The 18,947-nt window shown below is 50.7% G+C and overlaps 1 protein-coding gene across 5 annotated transcripts in view; it reads left to right on the top strand.

Moving 5' to 3' along the window:
- The window catches only part of RNF213 (ring finger protein 213), a 103,494-nt gene that overhangs the window by 20,470 nt on the left and 64,077 nt on the right, over positions 1-18,947 (top strand). For 3 of the 5 annotated variants that reach the window (XR_009347847.1, XM_059147723.1, XM_059147725.1), the window contains exons 9-17: positions 1,917-2,200; positions 2,869-3,125; positions 5,498-5,695; positions 8,784-9,006; positions 9,606-9,661; positions 10,802-10,955; positions 13,834-14,004; positions 17,581-17,670; positions 18,305-18,427. Coding sequence is in view for 4 of the 5 variants with exons in the window: in XM_059147723.1 (XP_059003706.1) it covers positions 1,917-2,200; positions 2,869-3,125; positions 5,498-5,695; positions 8,784-9,006; positions 9,606-9,661; positions 10,802-10,955; positions 13,834-14,004; positions 17,581-17,670; positions 18,305-18,427 (1,556 nt within the window). In the remaining variant the exon portion in view is untranslated. The remainder of the gene's footprint in view (positions 1-1,916; positions 2,201-2,868; positions 3,126-5,497; positions 5,696-8,783; positions 9,007-9,605; positions 9,662-10,801; positions 10,956-13,833; positions 14,005-17,580; positions 17,671-18,304; positions 18,428-18,947) is intronic. The other 2 variants (XM_059147724.1, XM_059147726.1) reach the window with 1 other exon arrangement.

Genomic DNA, 18,947 nt, shown 5'->3' with positions numbered 1-18,947 from the left:
CTGTGGTCCCTCTGTGGTCCCTCACTGTTCCTCCACGGCCCTCCATGGTCCTTCTACGGTCCTTCCACAGCCCTCCACGGTCCCTCTGCAGTCTCTGTGCTGTCCCTCTGAGGTCCCTCCACTGTCCCTCCACAGTCCCTCTGCCACGTGCCGGTGCTCTTCGGCCTGGAACCGGGGGGTGTGCCCGCTGTCTGCACCACCGGCTTCTGCTTCTCCACCTCCGCCTTCGTCTCTGCTCGGCCCTCGCTCTGGGGCCTGCCTCTCCGGCCACCGGTTTCACTGGGCTTTCGTTGGTTTGTTTTCTTTCTTTCTTTCTTCTTTTAAGATTTTATTTATTTATTTGACAGACAGCGATCAGAAGTAGGCAGACAAGCAGGCAGAGACAGGAGGAAGCAGGCTCCCCGCTGAGCAGAGAGCCCTGCTCGATCCCTGGGGCTCGATCCCACAACCCTGGGATCATGACCGGAGCCGAAGGCAGAGGCTTTAACCCATTGAGCCACCCAGGTGCCCCTCGTTGGTTTATTTTCTGTCATGGTTTTTCATTCAGTCTGACTGTCCTTAGGGGACACACTTGGCCTGCCTGCGTTCATCCTGACTGCGGCTGGAGGACAGAATTTGGCCATCTTGACTTGTCTTTTCTGTTCACCTTGTTTTCATGTCCTCTTTTGGGTATTTTTTCTAAGTTGCAGAATTTCTTTCTCTTTCGTTTTCTCTAGTGGGTTGGAAACTTAAACATGTTATTTCTTTTCTTCTGGTAGATTCTGAGAGACCAAAACCTCTGATGGCCCCCTCTCCTCCATCTTGGTGTCAAAGGTGTCCTCTGCCCAGGTGACCTGGGTGGCACTCCCTCTCCCTCTGGGATGTGGGTCTGGCCAGGCCAGCATCTCACGTGGGCGCCTGGAGGCCAGGCACAGAGAGTAGGAAAAGCAGTAATTCCCAACAGTAATTTCAAGTTCTGGCCAGGCTGGGGTGGAGCAGAGGTGGGTGAGTGGTGACCTCGGTGCCGACAGCGGGATGCGGAGGACCTGCTCTTCTAGACACGTGCCTGTCCTGATCATCGTGGCTGAGTTCATGTGTTCATGTTGCCTCTGGTCGTCTTACTGACCCCTGGTCTTCTGATTATTTTGCAACTGGTTTTGTTGGGTTTTCTAATCAACACTCGTACCTTTGCACCTTGTCCCAAGAGCAGGGGTGGACTCGGCCCTTGCCCTGCATCAAGGGCTCTCTCTGTCTTGTCTGGCCCGCGTGGATTGGGCGTCCCAGCTCCCAGCACAGAGGAAACTAGCCTTTCGGTCTAGTAACTCAGCCAAGTGGAGTGCTTAACTGTTAGTGAGAGCGGTTTCGGGATAGAATTCTTAACCTCTGTGCAATCGTTTTCTTTTCTTTCTTTCTTTCTTTTTTTTTTAAAAAGATTTTATTTATTTATTTGACAGACAGAGATCACAAGTAGGCAGAGAGGCAGGCAGAGAGAGAGAGGAGGAAGCAGGCTCTCCGTGGAGCGGACAGCTCTATGTGGGGCTCCATCCCAGGACCCTAGGATCATGACCTGAGCCAAAGGCAGAGGCTTTAACCCACTGAGCCACCCAGGCGCCCCTGTGCGATCGTTTTCTAATGATCCCATATACCAAGTGTGCTGAGCCGTCTGGTTTAGTGCAGACACGTTACGAATATTTTCACGCCAGCCGGATCACGGGACCTTGGGTCCCCCTCTTATCGCTGTGGGGCGGCAAGGGTCCGTGTCCTAAACACAGCGGCTCCTGCATTGTCCCTCCGCTGGCGGGACCGTGGCCCAGATGAGTTCAGTTCCTTCCCTTCCTCTGCCTCCTGCTTTCGGGTTGTCGGCCTCCTGGAGGCGGTGTCTAGGTCGCTGCGTTCGGATGGCCTGCAGCGGGGTGTTTTCCTCTCTTCACTCTTAGACTGGCACCAGTACGACGATGTGGTCCGTATGAAGAGCCCGGGGATGTTTCAGAGGATGCTGAGTTCCTTCACAGACGGGATAAGGAAGGACCTGGTGAAGGGGAAGCAGATGGCGGCCACCATCATGCTGGACGGCATCTTCAGCATTCTGCAGCCCTGGAGCGCCACCAACCTGAAGAGCTTTTTCACCCAGCTCCAGCAGTTCTACTGTGTCGTGAAAGTGCCCATGATCTACGAGGGCCACGCACAGCCCTGGCACTCTCTGCAGTACGAGGAGAAGGAGGTACTGGGTGTCAGGGTGTACGCCCCTCCCCTCCCTTTCTGTGCAGTCGGCATCACCCCACTTCCTACCGGCCACGGGATCCCTGGGGAGCAGAGGGGGGCAGACCTCACCCTCACCATTGTCCAGGCTCTGCTGCTTGTGGAGTCTCTGTCCTCCTGGTTTTCTTTCTTCCCTCCCTGACCGGCACCTCGTTATCTGGGCCCCATCCTGCCCACCTCCTCTCCTGGCCCTCCTACCCCCCCCACGACCTTTCCCGGCCCCACCCCCTCACCCCACCTGGCCTCTTGGCAGAGTGGAAGGAACAGGTGGAGCCTTCCTTTGTCATCTCTCTGCCTACATTGCCGGATGGCCCTGGCAGTGTGGAGAGGAGCCTGGGGCCATTTTTGAGATGGCAGTTGGGCCTTCCAAGCATGAGGGGCCCCTCCACCAGGCAGTGTTTCTGGACTGCACCATTGGTGGCATCTCCCAGCAGAGACCTGGGAAGTGGGGGGTGCTCGGGGTTAGCTGGGGAGGCAGGGCAGTGGGGCGGCCCCTCCATGGAGCTGTCTCTGCCTCTTGGGGGCCTTGGTCCCTGGCCCAGCTGACAGGGCACTGAGGGCCATGAAGGGGCCCCTCTTACACCCCTCCTGGCTTCAAGTCCGTGGTTCTGTCTTCTCTCCTGGGATCAGGTGAAGAGAAACCTGTGGGAGTATTTGAAAAAGCATGCGGCACCGTTTCTGGAAAGAAGTGGGGACCCTCTGCTTGAAGACAGCCCAGTAAAGAGTAAATTGAGAATGGGCCTGATCCTCCTTTTTGCTGTGGAAAAGTTTGACATACCCTTATCGAAGAATGACCTGGAGATCCTCTGTAGTCTTCTTTCCTCCAACGCGCGTTCGCCAGGAGACCTTGACAGTGACCTAAGCCACATCTTTAGAACATGTCAGAGGTATTGTGTGTGTGTTAAATGATTTTATAGCTGTTTATTTTTTAAATTTTTTAAAAAAGATTTTATTTATTTGACAGACAGAGAGCACAAGCAAGCAGAGAGGCAGGCAGAGAGAGAGAGGAGGAAGCAGGCTCCCCGCTGAGCAGAGAGCCCCATGAGGGGCTCGATCCCAGGACCCTGAGATCATGACCTGAGCCGAAGGCAGAGGCTTTAACCCGCTGAGCCACCCAGGCGCCCCTATAGCTGTTTCTAAGAGTGATCTGATTCTACAAATGAGTGTTGGTCGTGGGTCGGATGCAGATGTGCCGGAAGTAAAGCTGCTCGTGGTTTCCCTCGCCTGCCGTGTCAGTGTTGGCCTCGCTGGCCTTCTTCCTAGCATATGTTTTGTTTTTACTTTTATTACTCTTCTGTTGAATAGCCTGCTTTTGAGAAGCTTTATGCTGTACCATGCCTTGCCCCTGGTGACCCAAAATGAAGAAACCCTTTTTTATAAAATTTAAAAAAATAAATAAAGGAAGTGGGACACCTAGGTGGCTTAGCCGGTGGATCTGGCGATTCTTGATCTCGGGGCTGTAAGTTGGAGCCCCACGTGGGCGTAGAGATGACTCAAAAATAATTGATTTTTTTAAAAGATTTTATTTATTTATTTGACAGAGAAATCACAAGTAGGCAGAGAGGCCGGAAGAGAGAGAGGGAAGCAGACTCCCTGCAGGGCCAAGAGCCCGATGTGGGGCTCGATCCCGGGACCATGGGATCATGACTTGAGCCGAAGGCAGAGGCTTTAACCCACTGAGCCACCCAGGCTCCCCTAAATTGATTTTATTATTAGTTTTCTTTTTTTTCTTAAGTATGCTCCACGCCCAATGTGGGCCGCCAACTCACGACCCTAAGATCAAAGTTGCACACTCCACTGACCCAACCAGCTAGGCACGTCACATAAAAATGAGATCTTAAAAAAAGAAGAATGAAACAGGAAAATTATTTTATTTGAGCCCAAGTTAAAGCGGACAACTGGGACCCACGAAGAGGAGCACACACGCTCCAGGGAAGGAACACGGGGTGCAGGGTGATGTGTGCTCTTTGTGGAAGGAGTTACAGATCATCGAGACGGACATTCAGAAAGTTACAGACTTTCCCTTATGTGTTTAGTATGTATAATACTTTAATCTTGTGGGAACCAGGACATGTTTTCTCTCTTTTTTTTTTAAAGATTTTATTTATTTGCCAGAGATAGAGAGAAAGTACACACAAGCAGGCAGAGAGGCAGGCAGAGGCAGTGAGAGAAGCAGGCTCCCTGCCGAGCAAGGAGCCCAATGTGGGACTCGATCCCAGGATCCTGGGATCATGACCTGAGCCGAAGGCAGGGGCTTAACCAACTGAGCCACCCAGGCGTCCCTATTTTCTCTTATCTTTCTGTTTGGAATGCTCCTTTTTGGTTTTTATTTATTTATTTTTTAATGAAGCAGACACACTGTGTGTGCTCCTGGCAGAAATAGAGCCCATGGTTGAAGTCATTTTCACCTTTGTAAATGTCAAACTTTTGCTTCTCTGGGAGCCCAGGAGCAGTGCCCACAAGCACGAAAACTTGAAAATGTCCCATATCACCCTGTGTGTGCACGGTTGCGGGGGTTGGGGTTTGAAGATGGGCTGTGAGGGCCCAGTGAGTCATGCCCGAGGATGCATGGGGGGGGTGCTCTCCCTGGGCTTCTCGGGTCACCAGCCTGCCCTGCCCCGTCGTTTGGGTGGAGGGGCCCCGCTCAGCACCCCATGACTTCAGGCCCTTCCTACGCTGTTTTCAGGAGCTGTGTGAACAGAACTGGAGGGCAGTAGGAGGCAGCCTTCCCTGAGCAGTCTGTCTTATTGGGACATCTGTCTCTTGGTTTTACAAACTTGAAACACTGAGTGCAAAACTACATTTTTTTAAGGGAGAGGAACTGGCAGCAAATGTACGAGGTTTGTGAGAGTGTTTTGAGGGTTTCCGAGAAGCGGCAAGCATTCTTGTTTTGTGACGGAAGGCAGTGTGCCGTATGTGGTTGACAGGCTTCCCCTTGCCTGGGCAAAGTGGCTTTGTATCTGGGCCTACTGTCGCCAGAGGGCCTGGGCTCACAGGTCACATAGCCCCTGAACCTCAGCTGTCAAGGGGATGGACATCTGCTGTGGGTCTGCACAGAAGGCCTGTCCGGGGCCCGACGCTTCGCAGGGTGCCAAGGGCGCCCCCATGTCCCATGCAACCAGGTTTTTCCTGGGGCTAGTCACTCTTTTCAGCCACCTTGAGTGCTCCTTACCTCCTCTATGTGAGGAGCTGTCAGAGCATTTGGGGGGCAGGACACTGGCCATCCCAGCTCACTGCAGGCTCTCTGCTCCCTTCGCAGCTGGCGAGAGTTCCTGGTCAATCTGTGCCAACGGTGCATGGAGGCAAGAGTGGACCTCTGGGTGCTCACCCTGCCGGTCCTGCACCACTGCCTGGCACCAGCGCCCCAAGGAAAGGACCCCAGTATGCAGCCTGAGGACACGTGGGCGGCCCTGGAAGGAATCTCCTTCTCTGAGTTTCGGGAAAGAATGCTAGATTGGTAAGTTGCAGATCTACACTTCCGTCTGTAAATCTTGGAATCACAGCCATGCTTCGGGGATTTCCGGCGGCCCTCTGGGTGCACACGTTTCCGCTTCTAGCAATCTTTTAAAATAACTTCTTTTTTTTTTTTTTTTTTTAAAGATTTTATTTATTTATTTGACAGACAGAAATCACAAGTAGGCAGAGAAGCAGGCAGAGAGAGAGAAGGGGAAACAGGCTCCTGCTGAGCAGAGAGCCCTATGTGGGGCTCGATCCCAGGATCCTGAGACCATGACCCGAGCCGAAGGCAGAGACTTAATCCACGGAGCCACCCAGGCGCCCCTTAAAATAACTTCTTTAACAAACTTTAAACATACAAGAAATGTAACAAAGAATATTAAAAAAACAAAAACAAAAACAAAAAACCAAGCCTGAATTCCCAGAGATAATCGTTGTTGCTAACAGTTTGGCATGCACATTTCTAGGATTTTGTCCAAATACAGCTTTGCGGGCATGTGACATGCTAGATAACAGTGAAAAATTATTGGCTTTTTTTTTTTTTTTTAAGATTTTATTTGTTTATTTGACAGAGAGAGATCACAAGCAGGTAGAGAGGAAGGCAGAGAGAGGAGGAAGCAGGCTTCCCTGCTGAGCAGAGCCCGATGCGGGGCTCGATCCCAGGACCCTGAGATCATGACCTGAGCCGAAGGCAGAGGCTTTTACCCACTGAGCCACCCAGGCGCCCCCAAATGATTGTCTCCTTATTCTGTTTTCCAAACAGGCTTTTTTTCACCTCACAGTATTTTGTGAGCGACTCCATGTCAGTAAACGCACGGCTCCGTTGTTGTAATGACTGCTTACTCATCAGAATTTACTTTCACTGAAGCAAGGACTGGGCAGGTTATTTCTGACTTTGTAAGCACGCATGCTTTCACGAGCATCCGTGTTGCTTCCCTGTCCAATTTTTTCCCCAAGCTCAATCCTTGAAGGCAGTCCTGCCTGGTCAAAGGCTCGGCCCGTGGTACGTGCCAGTCTTGGGGTAGGAAAGTAACAGTCTCCAGGTGAGCCAAGCTTTCTTAGAGGAGACGCAGAATGCACAATCCACAAATGAGAAATGGTAAATCAAACCTAAGTACACAAATAAAATAAAAATTTGATTAAAAAAATTGAAAAAGGGGAATACTACTCAGTGGCAAGCACAGCGTTCTCCCACCCCCTGGCCCGTCAGGGTCAGAGAAAGGATTCCAGGTCTCACCTGCTCCCACCCCTCCAGCAACCCAGTACACTGCTGCTGGTTGTTAGGGATTAAAGTAAATTAAGTTATTGCTCCTTCACTATTACTGGAACCTTTAGAAGTTAAAGCCCAGTTAAGATTATTTATATCAAGGAAAAAGAAGATTTCTTATATCATTGTATACATTTTTAGGACCCTTCAGTGGCGTACAAACCGTCTGGAAGAAATTTAGTTGTTAACAGTGGGGAATGGCAAACACCAGCCTTGGTCTTAAAGATCGTCCTTTTTAGGCATACATGGCATTTACTGTGCTGTGAACCTTCATCCATGGGGTCCTCATACTCCTGGGACTTCTGTGTGCCTTGCTTTATTGGATTTTTTTTCTTTTTTAAATTCTTTTAAAGATTTTATTTATTTATTTGCAGACAGAGATTACAAGTATGCAGAGAGGGAGGTAGAGAGAGAGGAAGGGAAGCAGGCTCCCCGTTGAGCAGAGAGAAAGCCCGATGTGGGGCTCGATACCAGGACCCGGGATCATGACCTGAGCCGAAGGCAGAGGCTTTAAGCACTGAGCCACCCAGGCACCCCAGCTTTATTGATTTTTCAGTGGTCATCATCGGGAGTCTCCTGTACAATGTCACAGAATCTGTATGATTTAAAGACCTTCACTGGGCTCCTTTGGACTGTTCGATCTGAAGCATTCACTTAGTAGCTCATCAAAACACTTAGTTCATACATCATTGCTGCCAGTATGGAAAACAGTATGGAGGAAAAGTTAACAGTATGGAGGAAAAGTTAACAGTGCAACACCCTTTTGAACCAGAGGTCCCTCCTGTGGACATGTATCCCAAGGAAATGGAATTGGCATCTCAAAGGCACATGTGCAACCCCATGGTCACTGCAGCATTCTTCATAATAGCCAAGACACGAAAACCACCGAGTGCCTGTTGACTGATGAATGGGTAACAGATGTGAGACCTGCACACATACACTTGCACACATGCACACACACGGGAATATGATATGTACAATAGCATTTGCGTGGAATCAAAGTCAAATTTCTAGAAACAGAGTAGGACAGAATCTGCTGAGGGAAATCGGGAGATGTTGGTCATTGTACAAATTTCCAGCTAGAAAATGAGGAAGCTCTGGGACCCCAAGACACAGTGTGGTGACTATCGATAGTGATACTGTATGATAGACTCCCAGGTTGCAGAGAGAGGAGATCTTGTTAGCATGAGAGGAGTCCTGGTCACGTGACATGGCGTTAGTGCTAACTAATCCTTCAGGGAAGTGCATCAAGTCAACACATTGTACACGTTATGTTACATTATGATGTTAGATGTCAGTGATATCTCAGCGAAGCTGGAATAAGTGCTTACATCTTCATGTAGTTTTTTGCTGTGGCAAAATACACACATCCTCTGAGTTGCCCTCCTGATCGGTTTCTGTGTGGACTTCAGTGGGATCCGGCCCGCTCGCATGGCTGGGTCGCCACCTTCCATCCCAGAGGTTTTTCAAGTTGAAACTCTGTCCTCATTAAGCAACATCTCTGTCTCCCTGACTCCCCCACCCTCGGGTAAGCACCATCCTTACTGGCTGCTTTCTCAAATTTGCGCAAGCTGGAGACCTCGCGGAAGTAGAGTCAGTATATCTGGCCTTGCTACTGGTGGGCTTCACTCAGCATCGTGTCCTCAAGGTTCATCCGTTTTAGTGAATTCTTAATATCTTATTGTTTGCTTTTTATTTGAGTCAATTGTTTTTAAAGTTTGAACTTTATGGGTTTCTTCTAACATGACTATACTTACCTTCACTCCATCTGTGTGTGCTGATCCCTACGGCTGCCCTTCTGTTCCCATTGTCCCTTATCCAGGATACCGCTGATTGACCTTATGGGAGAGTGGAGCCATTTGCTGGACGTAGATGTGTGTCTGTTCCAGTCCTGGTTCAGTCTGCTGCCTCTGAGCAACTTAGTCTACTATATGAAGAACTTCACGGAATATCTGAGTCGCTCCCCGGCTCGCGTCCTGGACTGCCTTCTAGGGACTTGGTACCGGCTTCAAGGGCTCAGAAAAGTCTTCAGCACAAATCAGGAGGTCTGTTGTCTTTTGTCCGGAACAGGCTCTCAAGTCCTTGCTTATTAGCAAAAGCAGATCAAACTAGACATACAGGACCCGTAATTCCTTTTTTCTGAAATCCTGGCAGGGTGAAGCACTTTGAAGCCGGAGACGTGGTGGGGCCGCTGTTTCGTAGGGCTGCAGGGCTGCTCTGCTTGCCATTACTCTGGGGCGGGGTGTGGGGGTGGGGCCCCGGAGCAGTCAGGCTGTGTATGTGTATGTGTTGGGGGAGTTCCGGACAGGGTCCACACAGCTGCTCCCTCCTTTCCCATTTTGTGCAGTGCAGAAAACAGTGTAATCTTAAATCCTGAATTTTATATGTGAAAGATGTAAGCTTGGTTCTTGAGCATCTTAAAACTCATTTGTAGAAAGAAAACTCATTTGTAGAAATGGGTAGAAAGAAAAGAACTACATTTCTACCCATGTAGGAAAAAAACCCATTGGGTACATTTCTATCCATGTAGAGAAAAAACTTATATTTGCCTTATTTAGGTTGGTTTTGTTTTTTCAGTTCTGTTTTCAGGAAGATGGTGGCATCTTGATTAACTCTTTCCTATCTTTTCTCTTCATTGCCCCAGAACATTGAGGAAGTTTTTCAAATGCTGCTGCACCTCCTGGATATTTTTCAAGACAAGTAAGTAGAAAAGTGAAATGCAGCCTCAATAAATAAATATTTGTATTGCATGAGGTTACCTCCCCCTCTCCCAAACTGACCACCGTCTCCCATATTTACTGTTGAAATCAGAAGGCCCTCAGTGTATATCCAACCTTGTTTTTAAGCTGTGAACATCCTGGTTTGGTTTGGTTTTGTCTTAAGGGAAAATAATCAATATCACCTGCTAAGATTTTGGTTTATTTCCATCTGGTCTTTTTTCCTACACATTTGCTTCCATTTATTTTTTTGATGATCACCATATTACATATTCACGCTCATGTTCTGGATTTCTTGAACGTTGGTCTTTGTGTGTTTTTTGCAAGTCAGGCCGGTTGAAAGTAAAAATCAAACTTAGCTTTGCATGGTTATCTGAAATCATTTGCTCCTACAGACCTGTATGACCTCTGACACCCCGAAGGGACACACTATATGCGGAATGCAAAACAGTAGAAACCCACACATGCTGATAGGTGTTTCCTGAGATTCTCGGAGCTTTTTCCATATCACCTCACCTGAATTCTTAGGGTGTTCAGGATGGTGGGGGTGTCAGATCTCTGTTAATGTCAAGCCCCGAGGCTTCAAGGTCTCCCCTGGGTCCCACAGAAGCACCCCACGGTGCCTTTGTCCTGCCACCTGCCACACCATGCTCCAGTCAGGTCCCACCAGCTCGGGCCCTCTGCCAGCCGGGGAATGTGAGATGTGGTCTCCACGCTCAGTGCCCATTCTAGCACTTTTCCCCAGCCCTCCCTCCCTGCCTTCCTCCCTGGATATTTCTGAAATTTTTTCAAGTTTATCTAGTATCCTTATCTTCAGTAATACATATCCCCAGCGTTTTTTTCTTTCGAATAAGGGCCTACACTTGGAAATAGTTTGACTTGCTTTTGTCTAAAGAGTTCAGACCATGGAGGCAAACCAAAAGGACTTTGTTTCCTTTTTTATCTTGGTCATAAGTTCAGGATCTGTTGAAATGTTCCCAATCAATGTTAACCAACATGGGATCAGAACCATGTCTTCCTCATAGGTATTTTGAAGGGAAGGATCTCGTCAGGGAAAATGGGTACTGTTTTCTCACTTCTCCTAAATTACTTCAATGATCTCTCTTAACTCTTTGCGGGGTAGGATTCTTGAGGAGCCCTTGATACAGTCCTACTTGACTGTGTGCCTGAAACTTCATGAAACTGTCTGCAGAATAACAAAAGACCAAAAGTTTTATGAGCTGCCTGCCTTATCTGCTGAGATTGTTTGCAGAATTATTTCACTTAAGCCTCTAGTGGTAAGTGGAACACACACATCATGTCGCACCCACGATAAGTATGGAATTCCAAGTGGCCTCACTACAGAACAGAGATCGGCTGGTTTCTAGGATTGCTAGAGGGAAACAGAGTGGCTGATCCCCTCCTCAAATATTTGTTGGGCATCTGCCCCATGCTGGGTTCTGTTCCATACACTGGGGATGTTTTGGTGAGTCTGCACCCTTGCCCTCCTAGGGCTTCAGTTGGAGGTGGAGAGGCAGTGCAGGGGTCAACATACAAAACACCAGATGCTCAGGTCATGATCTCAGAGTCCTGGGATCAAGCCCCGCATCGGGCTCTCTGCTCAGCGGGGGGCCTGCTTCCTCCTCTCTCTCTGCCTGGCCTCTCTGCCTGCTTGTGATCTCGGTCTGTCAAATAAATAAATAAATAAAATCTTTAAAAAAAAACAAAAAAAACACCAGATGAATGGGTTAACGGAAGAGCAGTGCAGCTGGCTGGAAAGTCAGGCAAGGTACCCAAAATATGTGCCCAAAGTGTGTATCCATGCATGGTTGTTCCCACGTGACCTCATTTCCTGCACACTGTTCCTTAAATACAGCAGCCGCTCCAGACGTCCTAAGTACACACCTCAGGGCCTTGCACACAGCCTCCCTTGTGCTGCCTCCCGAATCAAGCTGTAGGGAGACACCAGCACCCTGTGCCCTCTCCCTCTACACACCTCCCAGAGGGAACCACCTTCTGTCTCCTACCACCAAATCTGAGTTTTGGCTGTCCTTGAACTTTCTGTGTTTTGTGTCTGCTTGCTTCACCCGACACCATGTCTCTGAGACTCACGCCTGTTGCCACTCACGACAGCATTTGCTTCTTGTTGTGGACTCTGCATGCTTGAGTTTAAGGGCTTTAATTTGAAAATGATAGATTTTATATTTAGACTAATCACCTTTTGGTCTACTGTATTATGATTCAGAACTGTGATGTTAATGATGGAGAAGAATTCAATGTATGTTTTAACTTTATTCCTTTCACTCTTTTCTTCTTTAAAATACCAAAGACACAGTTTAAAATAACTATTATTGGTAAGATGATTGCTTTCTATGAATCAGGTGCCATTTAAACCATAAGGTGGGTGCCTATTTCCAAATAAACTGTGTTTAGGAAGTTTGTTAGTTTTCTAGGGTCTATTTTCCTGCAGAAAATAAGTCTTAAATGTGGGTCAGAATCCCAGACCAGTGTAATCTACCTCATGGTAAAAATACTCTCTCCATGCCATAAAAACAAAAAGTTTCACAAAACTAGCACTCAACAAAAGTGATGTGTTTTCAACTAGCTTCCAGATGGGTCCCGACACAGAGGGTTCACTGGATTGGCAGGACACCGGAGTCAGAAAAGCAAGGAGCACACACGTGAGCCCTCAGCCTAGATTCTCAGGTCTGGGCTGTTCACTGAATTGCCCGTCTCTGCCTGGCCTGGTGCAAAGGACAGGGGGATGGGAGAGACAATGGCCCGCCTCCTGGAGAGGTCTCTGGGGCGCCGCCCTGTGAACACATCACAGCACCACAAGGGACAAACAGTAAGCTAGAGGGTCGTTAAGGTGCCCGGGGCACCAAGGGCAGGGCCTGCATTCCCATGAAGAGGAAACAGCCCTCAGGGAGGAGGAACGCTGCTGTTCCCCAGGGCCTGCAAGGAACACTGTGGCAGGAAAGGAGCCAGATCCAGGTAAGGCCAGATCGCAGGGAAGGCATGCCATGCTGAAGCTTCTGGATTATTCTAGAAGGTGCTGCATCGTTTGGGGATTTTAAACAAGGGCTGAGATGTCCAAATTTCAGCTGAGAACCACTGCCACCTCTTGCCATCCAGTGATCTGTCGTGTTGGCCAGGCACACCTCTACCCACCCTCCCACACATCTGGCACCCTCCTCATTTTTAGGGACAGAGCCCCTTACTGCCCCAGGCTGGGTATCTTCCCTTTTGTATGTCTTGAGAATACCTTGTACTTTCCCTACTTGGCGCCCACCATGGTTAACGCCCCGATGTCTGCCTGCCTGCCTGTGAATTGTTGCCCTCTCCCCCGCAGCATCAGCTCCTGTGGTGAGAACCGCATCTGCTTGGCCACCAGCTGGGAGGGAGGGCTCGCGGTGCTTCTCAGGGAGCATCCCGTAGGGAGGAGTAGCAGCAAGTCCCGTTGTGGGTCCTGACACTTCTAACTTGTGGAACTCTGCTGAGGAACACAGGCTAGCACAGAGCTGGGGAGACCCTTCCAGGGCCTCAGGGAGCAACCACTGCAGAGGTGGCCGTTCCGACGCCTGCATTCATATGGCTGTGCTCCTGCTGTGGTGGGGGGAAACGCCAGAGCCTTCGACCCCATGGAACTCAGATTTTCCAGAGGGAGAGAGGGACTAGGAGAGGCTTCATGGGAGGTGAACATGGATTTGGGTTTACCTCTGTCCCACCCTGGGCTGTTTCTATGGCCAAGGATCAGGGGTTTGCATGGTGCCCTGGGGGAAGGGTGTCTCTGAGCTGCTGGTGGCTCTGCATTTGGGGTGCACCCTTCCCCAGCCAGTCTGGAGAAGGTGTACCGGCGTGGCCTGGGCTAGCATGATCTGCTCATTGGTAAGGCATGGTCCCCTCTGCTAGGGTGGTTCATGGCGGCATGCTTGTCTTTCCCGCCCCTCCCCCACTTTGCCTGAGTTGTCAGCTCTCAGAGTGAATCCAGAGTCCAGGAAAATTGAAGCACCTTGAATGTAGCCCCTGGCAAGGCAGGTGTCCTGAAGGCACTCCTGTGACTCAGAGGTTGCTGTTCTCTAGGGCCTGCTGTGGACTGGGAAGGGACAGTGTTGTCTCCAGAGTAGCCTGAGTCACAGCTCGGGACCATTACATACCTTCTCTCCCTTGCTGCAGCAGGATTCAGCCGAAGGGCCAAGAAAAGAAGTTGGGAAGATTTCTGTGCAAACAGTATTCCAGGGGACAGTCACTTCGACGAGAGCTTGGCTTCGGGACATTTTTCGGGAGAGCATCTTTAGGCAAACCTACACATCAACTGTCACATTCAGATATCAGGAGGAAATCAAGGTAAGCCCTGGTGGGCTGAGACGCTGCCCACAGCGGTCTGAGCAGGGATGCAATGTGCTGGCCCAGGGCCGGTGCTCCATCCTCAGGACTGGAGAGCCCATTCCTGGTCATACCACCTGCAGGCCCCCCGTGACAGGCCTCGTGGGAAGGGCGGGGACCCGGGGCCTTTGGGCTCTATTTGAGCAAGGAAGGTTGGAGGTAGTTAAGGCTGGAAATGTCAGGAAACAGTGGAGACAACAGGTACTTGAAGAGGCGATTGGGCAGAGGGATTTCTGAAGTCAAAGAAATTTCTGAGGGAAATCAGCCTCAGAAAGGCTAGAAGGGTTCCAGAACAAGGCTGGATGAGGTGGGGGAGGACAAGGGCAACAAGGGTCTGGCCCGTGGAGGGGTCACCCAAGCAGGAGTGGATGCGTTGCTCCGAGATGGAGGGCTAAGAAAGGGTTGTGCTGAAGGCTGGGGGTGCCTTACTTCCTCTGTTTTTTATCCTAATGCTTAATGTCTTCTTCCTACTTCCAACAAGTTATGAAGGGTCTACCACTTGACCTTCCGTGGTGTTGAGAAGAACCCAGTTAAAATGATCTCCGTGCTTGACGTGAGATTTTGGGCAATCCCATCAATGTACCGTGTGACGCCTCTGGCTTTACAGGACTGGGTTAGGTCCTGCAGGGCTGTCTACACATCCTATCCGTTTCTTTCTTATTCCCCCCGAAAACTAGAGAGGTGATGGCCACTGAGGAAAATGCCCCAAAGAAAACCTTGGCCACAAAAGCTTATAATCCTTAGAGGCTGCAGGTTTTCCCGGCTGGTGGCCAGTGAGCCAGCAGTGTGTATGCCGAGCATCCGGTTCTGTACTCCCATCCTGGCTCGATCTGTGGTTTTCCTTCCCCTGTCTGCCTGGGGTGATGCAACCAGTGTCTGTGGCTCACAGCTCATTTCCAGATTCTTCTTAGCCTCCTAATCAGACCTAGCCTGTATGTCAGTGCCCATCAAGATAGAAAGTGACTGTACATGTTGGTCTCTCACATAGAATAGACTAGAATATGGACAAAATAAAATGCCCCCCAAAAGTTGCAGATTTCAGCTTGTGTTTCTTAAGCATCAGAAAAGCCTTCTGTAATTGCTCTGTGAAATGCCAGGCATCTTAAGACTTAAATCCCACAGGGGCACCTGGGTGGCTCAGTGGGTTAAGCTGCTGCCTTCGGCTCAGGTCATGATCTCAGGGTCCTGGGATCGAGTCCCGCATTGGGCTCTCTGCTCAGCAGGGAGCCTGCTTCCCTCTCTCTCTCTGCTTGCCTCCCTGTCTACTGTGATCTCTGTCAAATAAACAAATAAAATCTTTAAACAAAAACAAAAACAAAAAACAAGACTTAAATCCCACAAAAACAAAATGATTGAATTATTGAGTTACAATTGCTAAGTTATTAAGTGTTTCAAGATTTCAAATGGTATAATCCCCCAAACATTAAGAATGACTTCAGGATGGCATTTGGTCCATTGACGTGAGAGGATGATTTTCAGCTAAATGCAGTAATAATGGTGAAATAATGTTAATTAGAATGTCATTGAGCATCCCCTCTGAGGCTGGTGCCTAACCCCTTACGGAGGAGGGAACCGTGGTTTGGGGAGATGGGACAAACCCAGCTCTGTTCTTCAACATTGTCAGCTAGCGCTAGGACACTGCTGTGGAAAGAGAGATGAGCGAACCAGACGGCTCATTGCACCAGGAAGTCGCCTTCCAGGGACACTTTAACAGGGTGGTCATAAAATCACACAGCTGAGACCATACATGAGCAGGGCTGATGATCCTCGCTGTACCTCAGACTTGTTACTTCTCCACTAGGAGGGGAAAAGATTATGAATCCAAATAGTCAGAGAACAGAACTTCTAGCAATCTCCCTCAGAGAAAACAAGTCTGAGGTCAAAGGGAAGAAAATACACAGGAGTTTCGAACCTTATTTAGAAACTTCACGATTGGTGGTAGAACACATGTAGCGCTTGTGGAGCAATCTGTATCCTGTTAAAACTGAGCGAACAGCATAGGGGTTGAAGCTGTTGGGAGCTGGAGTCCTTTCTCACTGTGGAGAAGGGAGATGCAGCAGAGGAACAGGAGCCACCAGCGATGGTATGAATTCATGACCCAAAAAGCTGTAGTGGCTCCTAGCTCTCTGCACTGAAAGGCCTAGAAATCAGGACGGCCAGGCCCAGGAGCACAGTGGGAGCCCCAAGCAAAGCTGCTAAATACCATCCCCACAAAGAGATTTGTGCTTCTGGAAGGACAAGCAGGTTCCAGAGGTGGCATGAAGAGTGCAGCACCAACCTGAGACAAGTTGTGGGAATGAGACTAATGGCGGGCTGGCATCCTGGAGTAGACCCTGGGATGAAGAAGGGCTGCATCTGTAGTTCATGTCACTCCAGCGATGCCTGTTTTCTAGCTTTGACAGCTCTACCGAGGCCAAGGAAGTCATGAATATTAGGGGAAGCTGGGTTGAGCATACATACGAACTCTGTCTTATCTTTGCAGGATTTCTATAAATTGAAAGTCATTCCACATTTTTTTAAAAAGGACCCAGAAGCTAGTCTGAAGGGATTAGCCAAATCTAGGACAATTGCATCATCCAAACAGTAACATCAGGACTGGATTACAAGTCACTGATACTTATTTACAGGAATAAGGCAGGTGGGGGAAGAGAAAGGTTTTATTTGTTTGTTTTTCGGTATTTGTTTTTTAAGCAGGCTCCATGTCCAGTGTGGAACCTGACCTGGACCTGGATCTCATGACCCTGAGATCATGACCTGAGCCAAAATCAAGGGCCAGATTCTTAACTGGCTGTCCATTTTTTTTCTTTCCATGAAGAATGCAGCTGGTGGGCTCAGTCTGTACAGCAAGTGACTTTTCTATCTCAGGGTTGTGAATTTAAGCCCCTCACTGGGCATGGAGCCTGCTTAAAAAAACAAAGACAGACCCAAAACACCCTTCATCCTGTAACATGGCAGGAGTAATAAATTCAGTCAAAATCCATCATGGGTGTTGAAGTCGGTGCACAGAAGTATGAAGGAACAGGATATCCAGAGTAGCCTGCCACAGAGGACCATTAAATGCAAAGGAGAAAAGCACTTCATGGAGAAATCCGGCAGACCTGCCCGTCAGCCCTGACAGGACAGGGATCTCGTGACCTCCTTGTGCAAGTCTCTGATGGAAGACAGAAAGCAGCTGTTGAGTGTTAATCCCTGGGGAATCCAGTTGAAGAAATACGGGTGTCATTGGTCCATTCTTGCACCTTTTTTTCCGTATGTCTGAAGGTTTTTGAAATAAGGCAAGTGCGAGAAATAGTTTCAGAATCAAAACCAGTTACACTGTGGAAGCACCATCCTGGTGGGCTGGTCCTGTCAGGCCCTTCTCAAAGTCTAGGGTTGGCTCTGACGTGCCACGGACACGGCTCACCAGGGTCAAGGGACAGGGTCAAGTGCCAGGTGGCCACTGCTCCTGGAATTGCGATGAAAGTCTTCCCTTTTTCATAGAACTCCCCACGGTACTTCGTTGTCACGGAGGCTGTCGCTGACACGTGTGCTTTGCAGGTCTGGCGGCGGCTGGTGGAAATCAACTTCCCCGTGGGGTACGACTGGAAGGAGTCCTTGATGGGGGACTTGGAAGGGAGAATCAAGCAGGTACCAGAAGTCGGGTCGTGTTGAGGAAGCCGGACCCTTCCCCACCCCCTACCGATAACACGTGGCCTTTGAACGGAGAGGCCCGGTGGGCAGGGCACGGGGCCGGGGGGACTTTGCTTGCTGACCCAGCCTTAATGGTTTGATCAAAGAGGACATCCCCGCGAAGAAGGGGGTGCATTCGTACCCGCGGGAAACCCCACAGGGATGGGGAGTCTGGCGCCCACACGCAGTAGCTCCACGTGGCCTGTCGGTGACTGAAGCCTTGCTAAGCCCGGGGACAAACAGGGAAACAGAAGGGGCTTCCCTTTCGTTAAAGCTTGTGGCCCCAGGGAAGTGGGGGTGCGCTTCTTCACGGGACACGCGGATGCGTAACTACTAAATGACGCTTGGGGGAAGCAGAACCCATGGGGACGGCACTGGTTCTCCTGACCTAGCTGGTCCGCGCGCGGGACCAGCGGCTTCTGCGGGCCGGAGTCCCGCTGTGTGTCCCGCTGTGTGGGCCCGAGTCCCGCTGTGTGACGGCGGCTGCCGCGGGGCGGGGGCGCGGGCCGTGCCGGGCGGGGGCGGCGAGCGGAGAAGAGCGTCCGGGTCCCCGCGGCTCGAGGGCGGCCCCGACGCGCCCGTGTGGTTGCAGGAGAAGCCGCTGGTGCAGATCTCCGCCTTCTGCAGCCCCCACTGGGACGCCACGGAGCGGGAAGACCGCGTGTCCCGATGCTTCCAGAAGTGCGCCGTCGAGGCCGTGAGCTCGGCCTGCCAGGTACCAGCCCCGCCGGCCCGGCGCCCGCGACCGCGCGCGGCTTCCCACACGCCGAGCCCCGGCATCCGCCTCCCGGCCTGGGGCGCGGCCCCTCCGCCCCGCGACGCCGCGCAGCGTCCCGTCACCCGCGGGGGAGGTTGGGGGCGCCTCCCGCGCGTGTGCGCCGGTCACTGCCGCCGGCCTGTGGGAGCGCCAGCGGCCTGCGGGACACCCGCCGCCAGCCCACCGCACGTTTACGGGGGGAAAAGCGGACGAAGCTGAAAGATTCTGTCAACTCACTCACCGTCTCGTCCGCGAGGCGGGACCCGCGCGGCCTCCCCGGAGCAGCCTCCGCCTGTCCGTGTGTGCGCATGCGCCTGCGTGCCTGTATATATCTGCGTGTGCGTGTGCGTGTGCGAGCGCGCGCTTGTAAAGTGCGTGCGCGCTCTAGCGCTCTGGGCTTTTTCCTGCCACAAGATGCCGCCAGGGCGGGGGAGGTCGCTGCGCTCCTTCCCTCCCGACCCGGCTGCTCTGCATCTTG

The sequence above is a fragment of the Mustela lutreola genome, chromosome 15, assembly GCF_030435805.1.
Source record: "Mustela lutreola isolate mMusLut2 chromosome 15, mMusLut2.pri, whole genome shotgun sequence".
NCBI classification, from domain to species: Eukaryota; Metazoa; Chordata; class Mammalia; order Carnivora; family Mustelidae; genus Mustela; species Mustela lutreola.
This window is presented reverse-complemented; position numbering and strand designations above follow the sequence as displayed.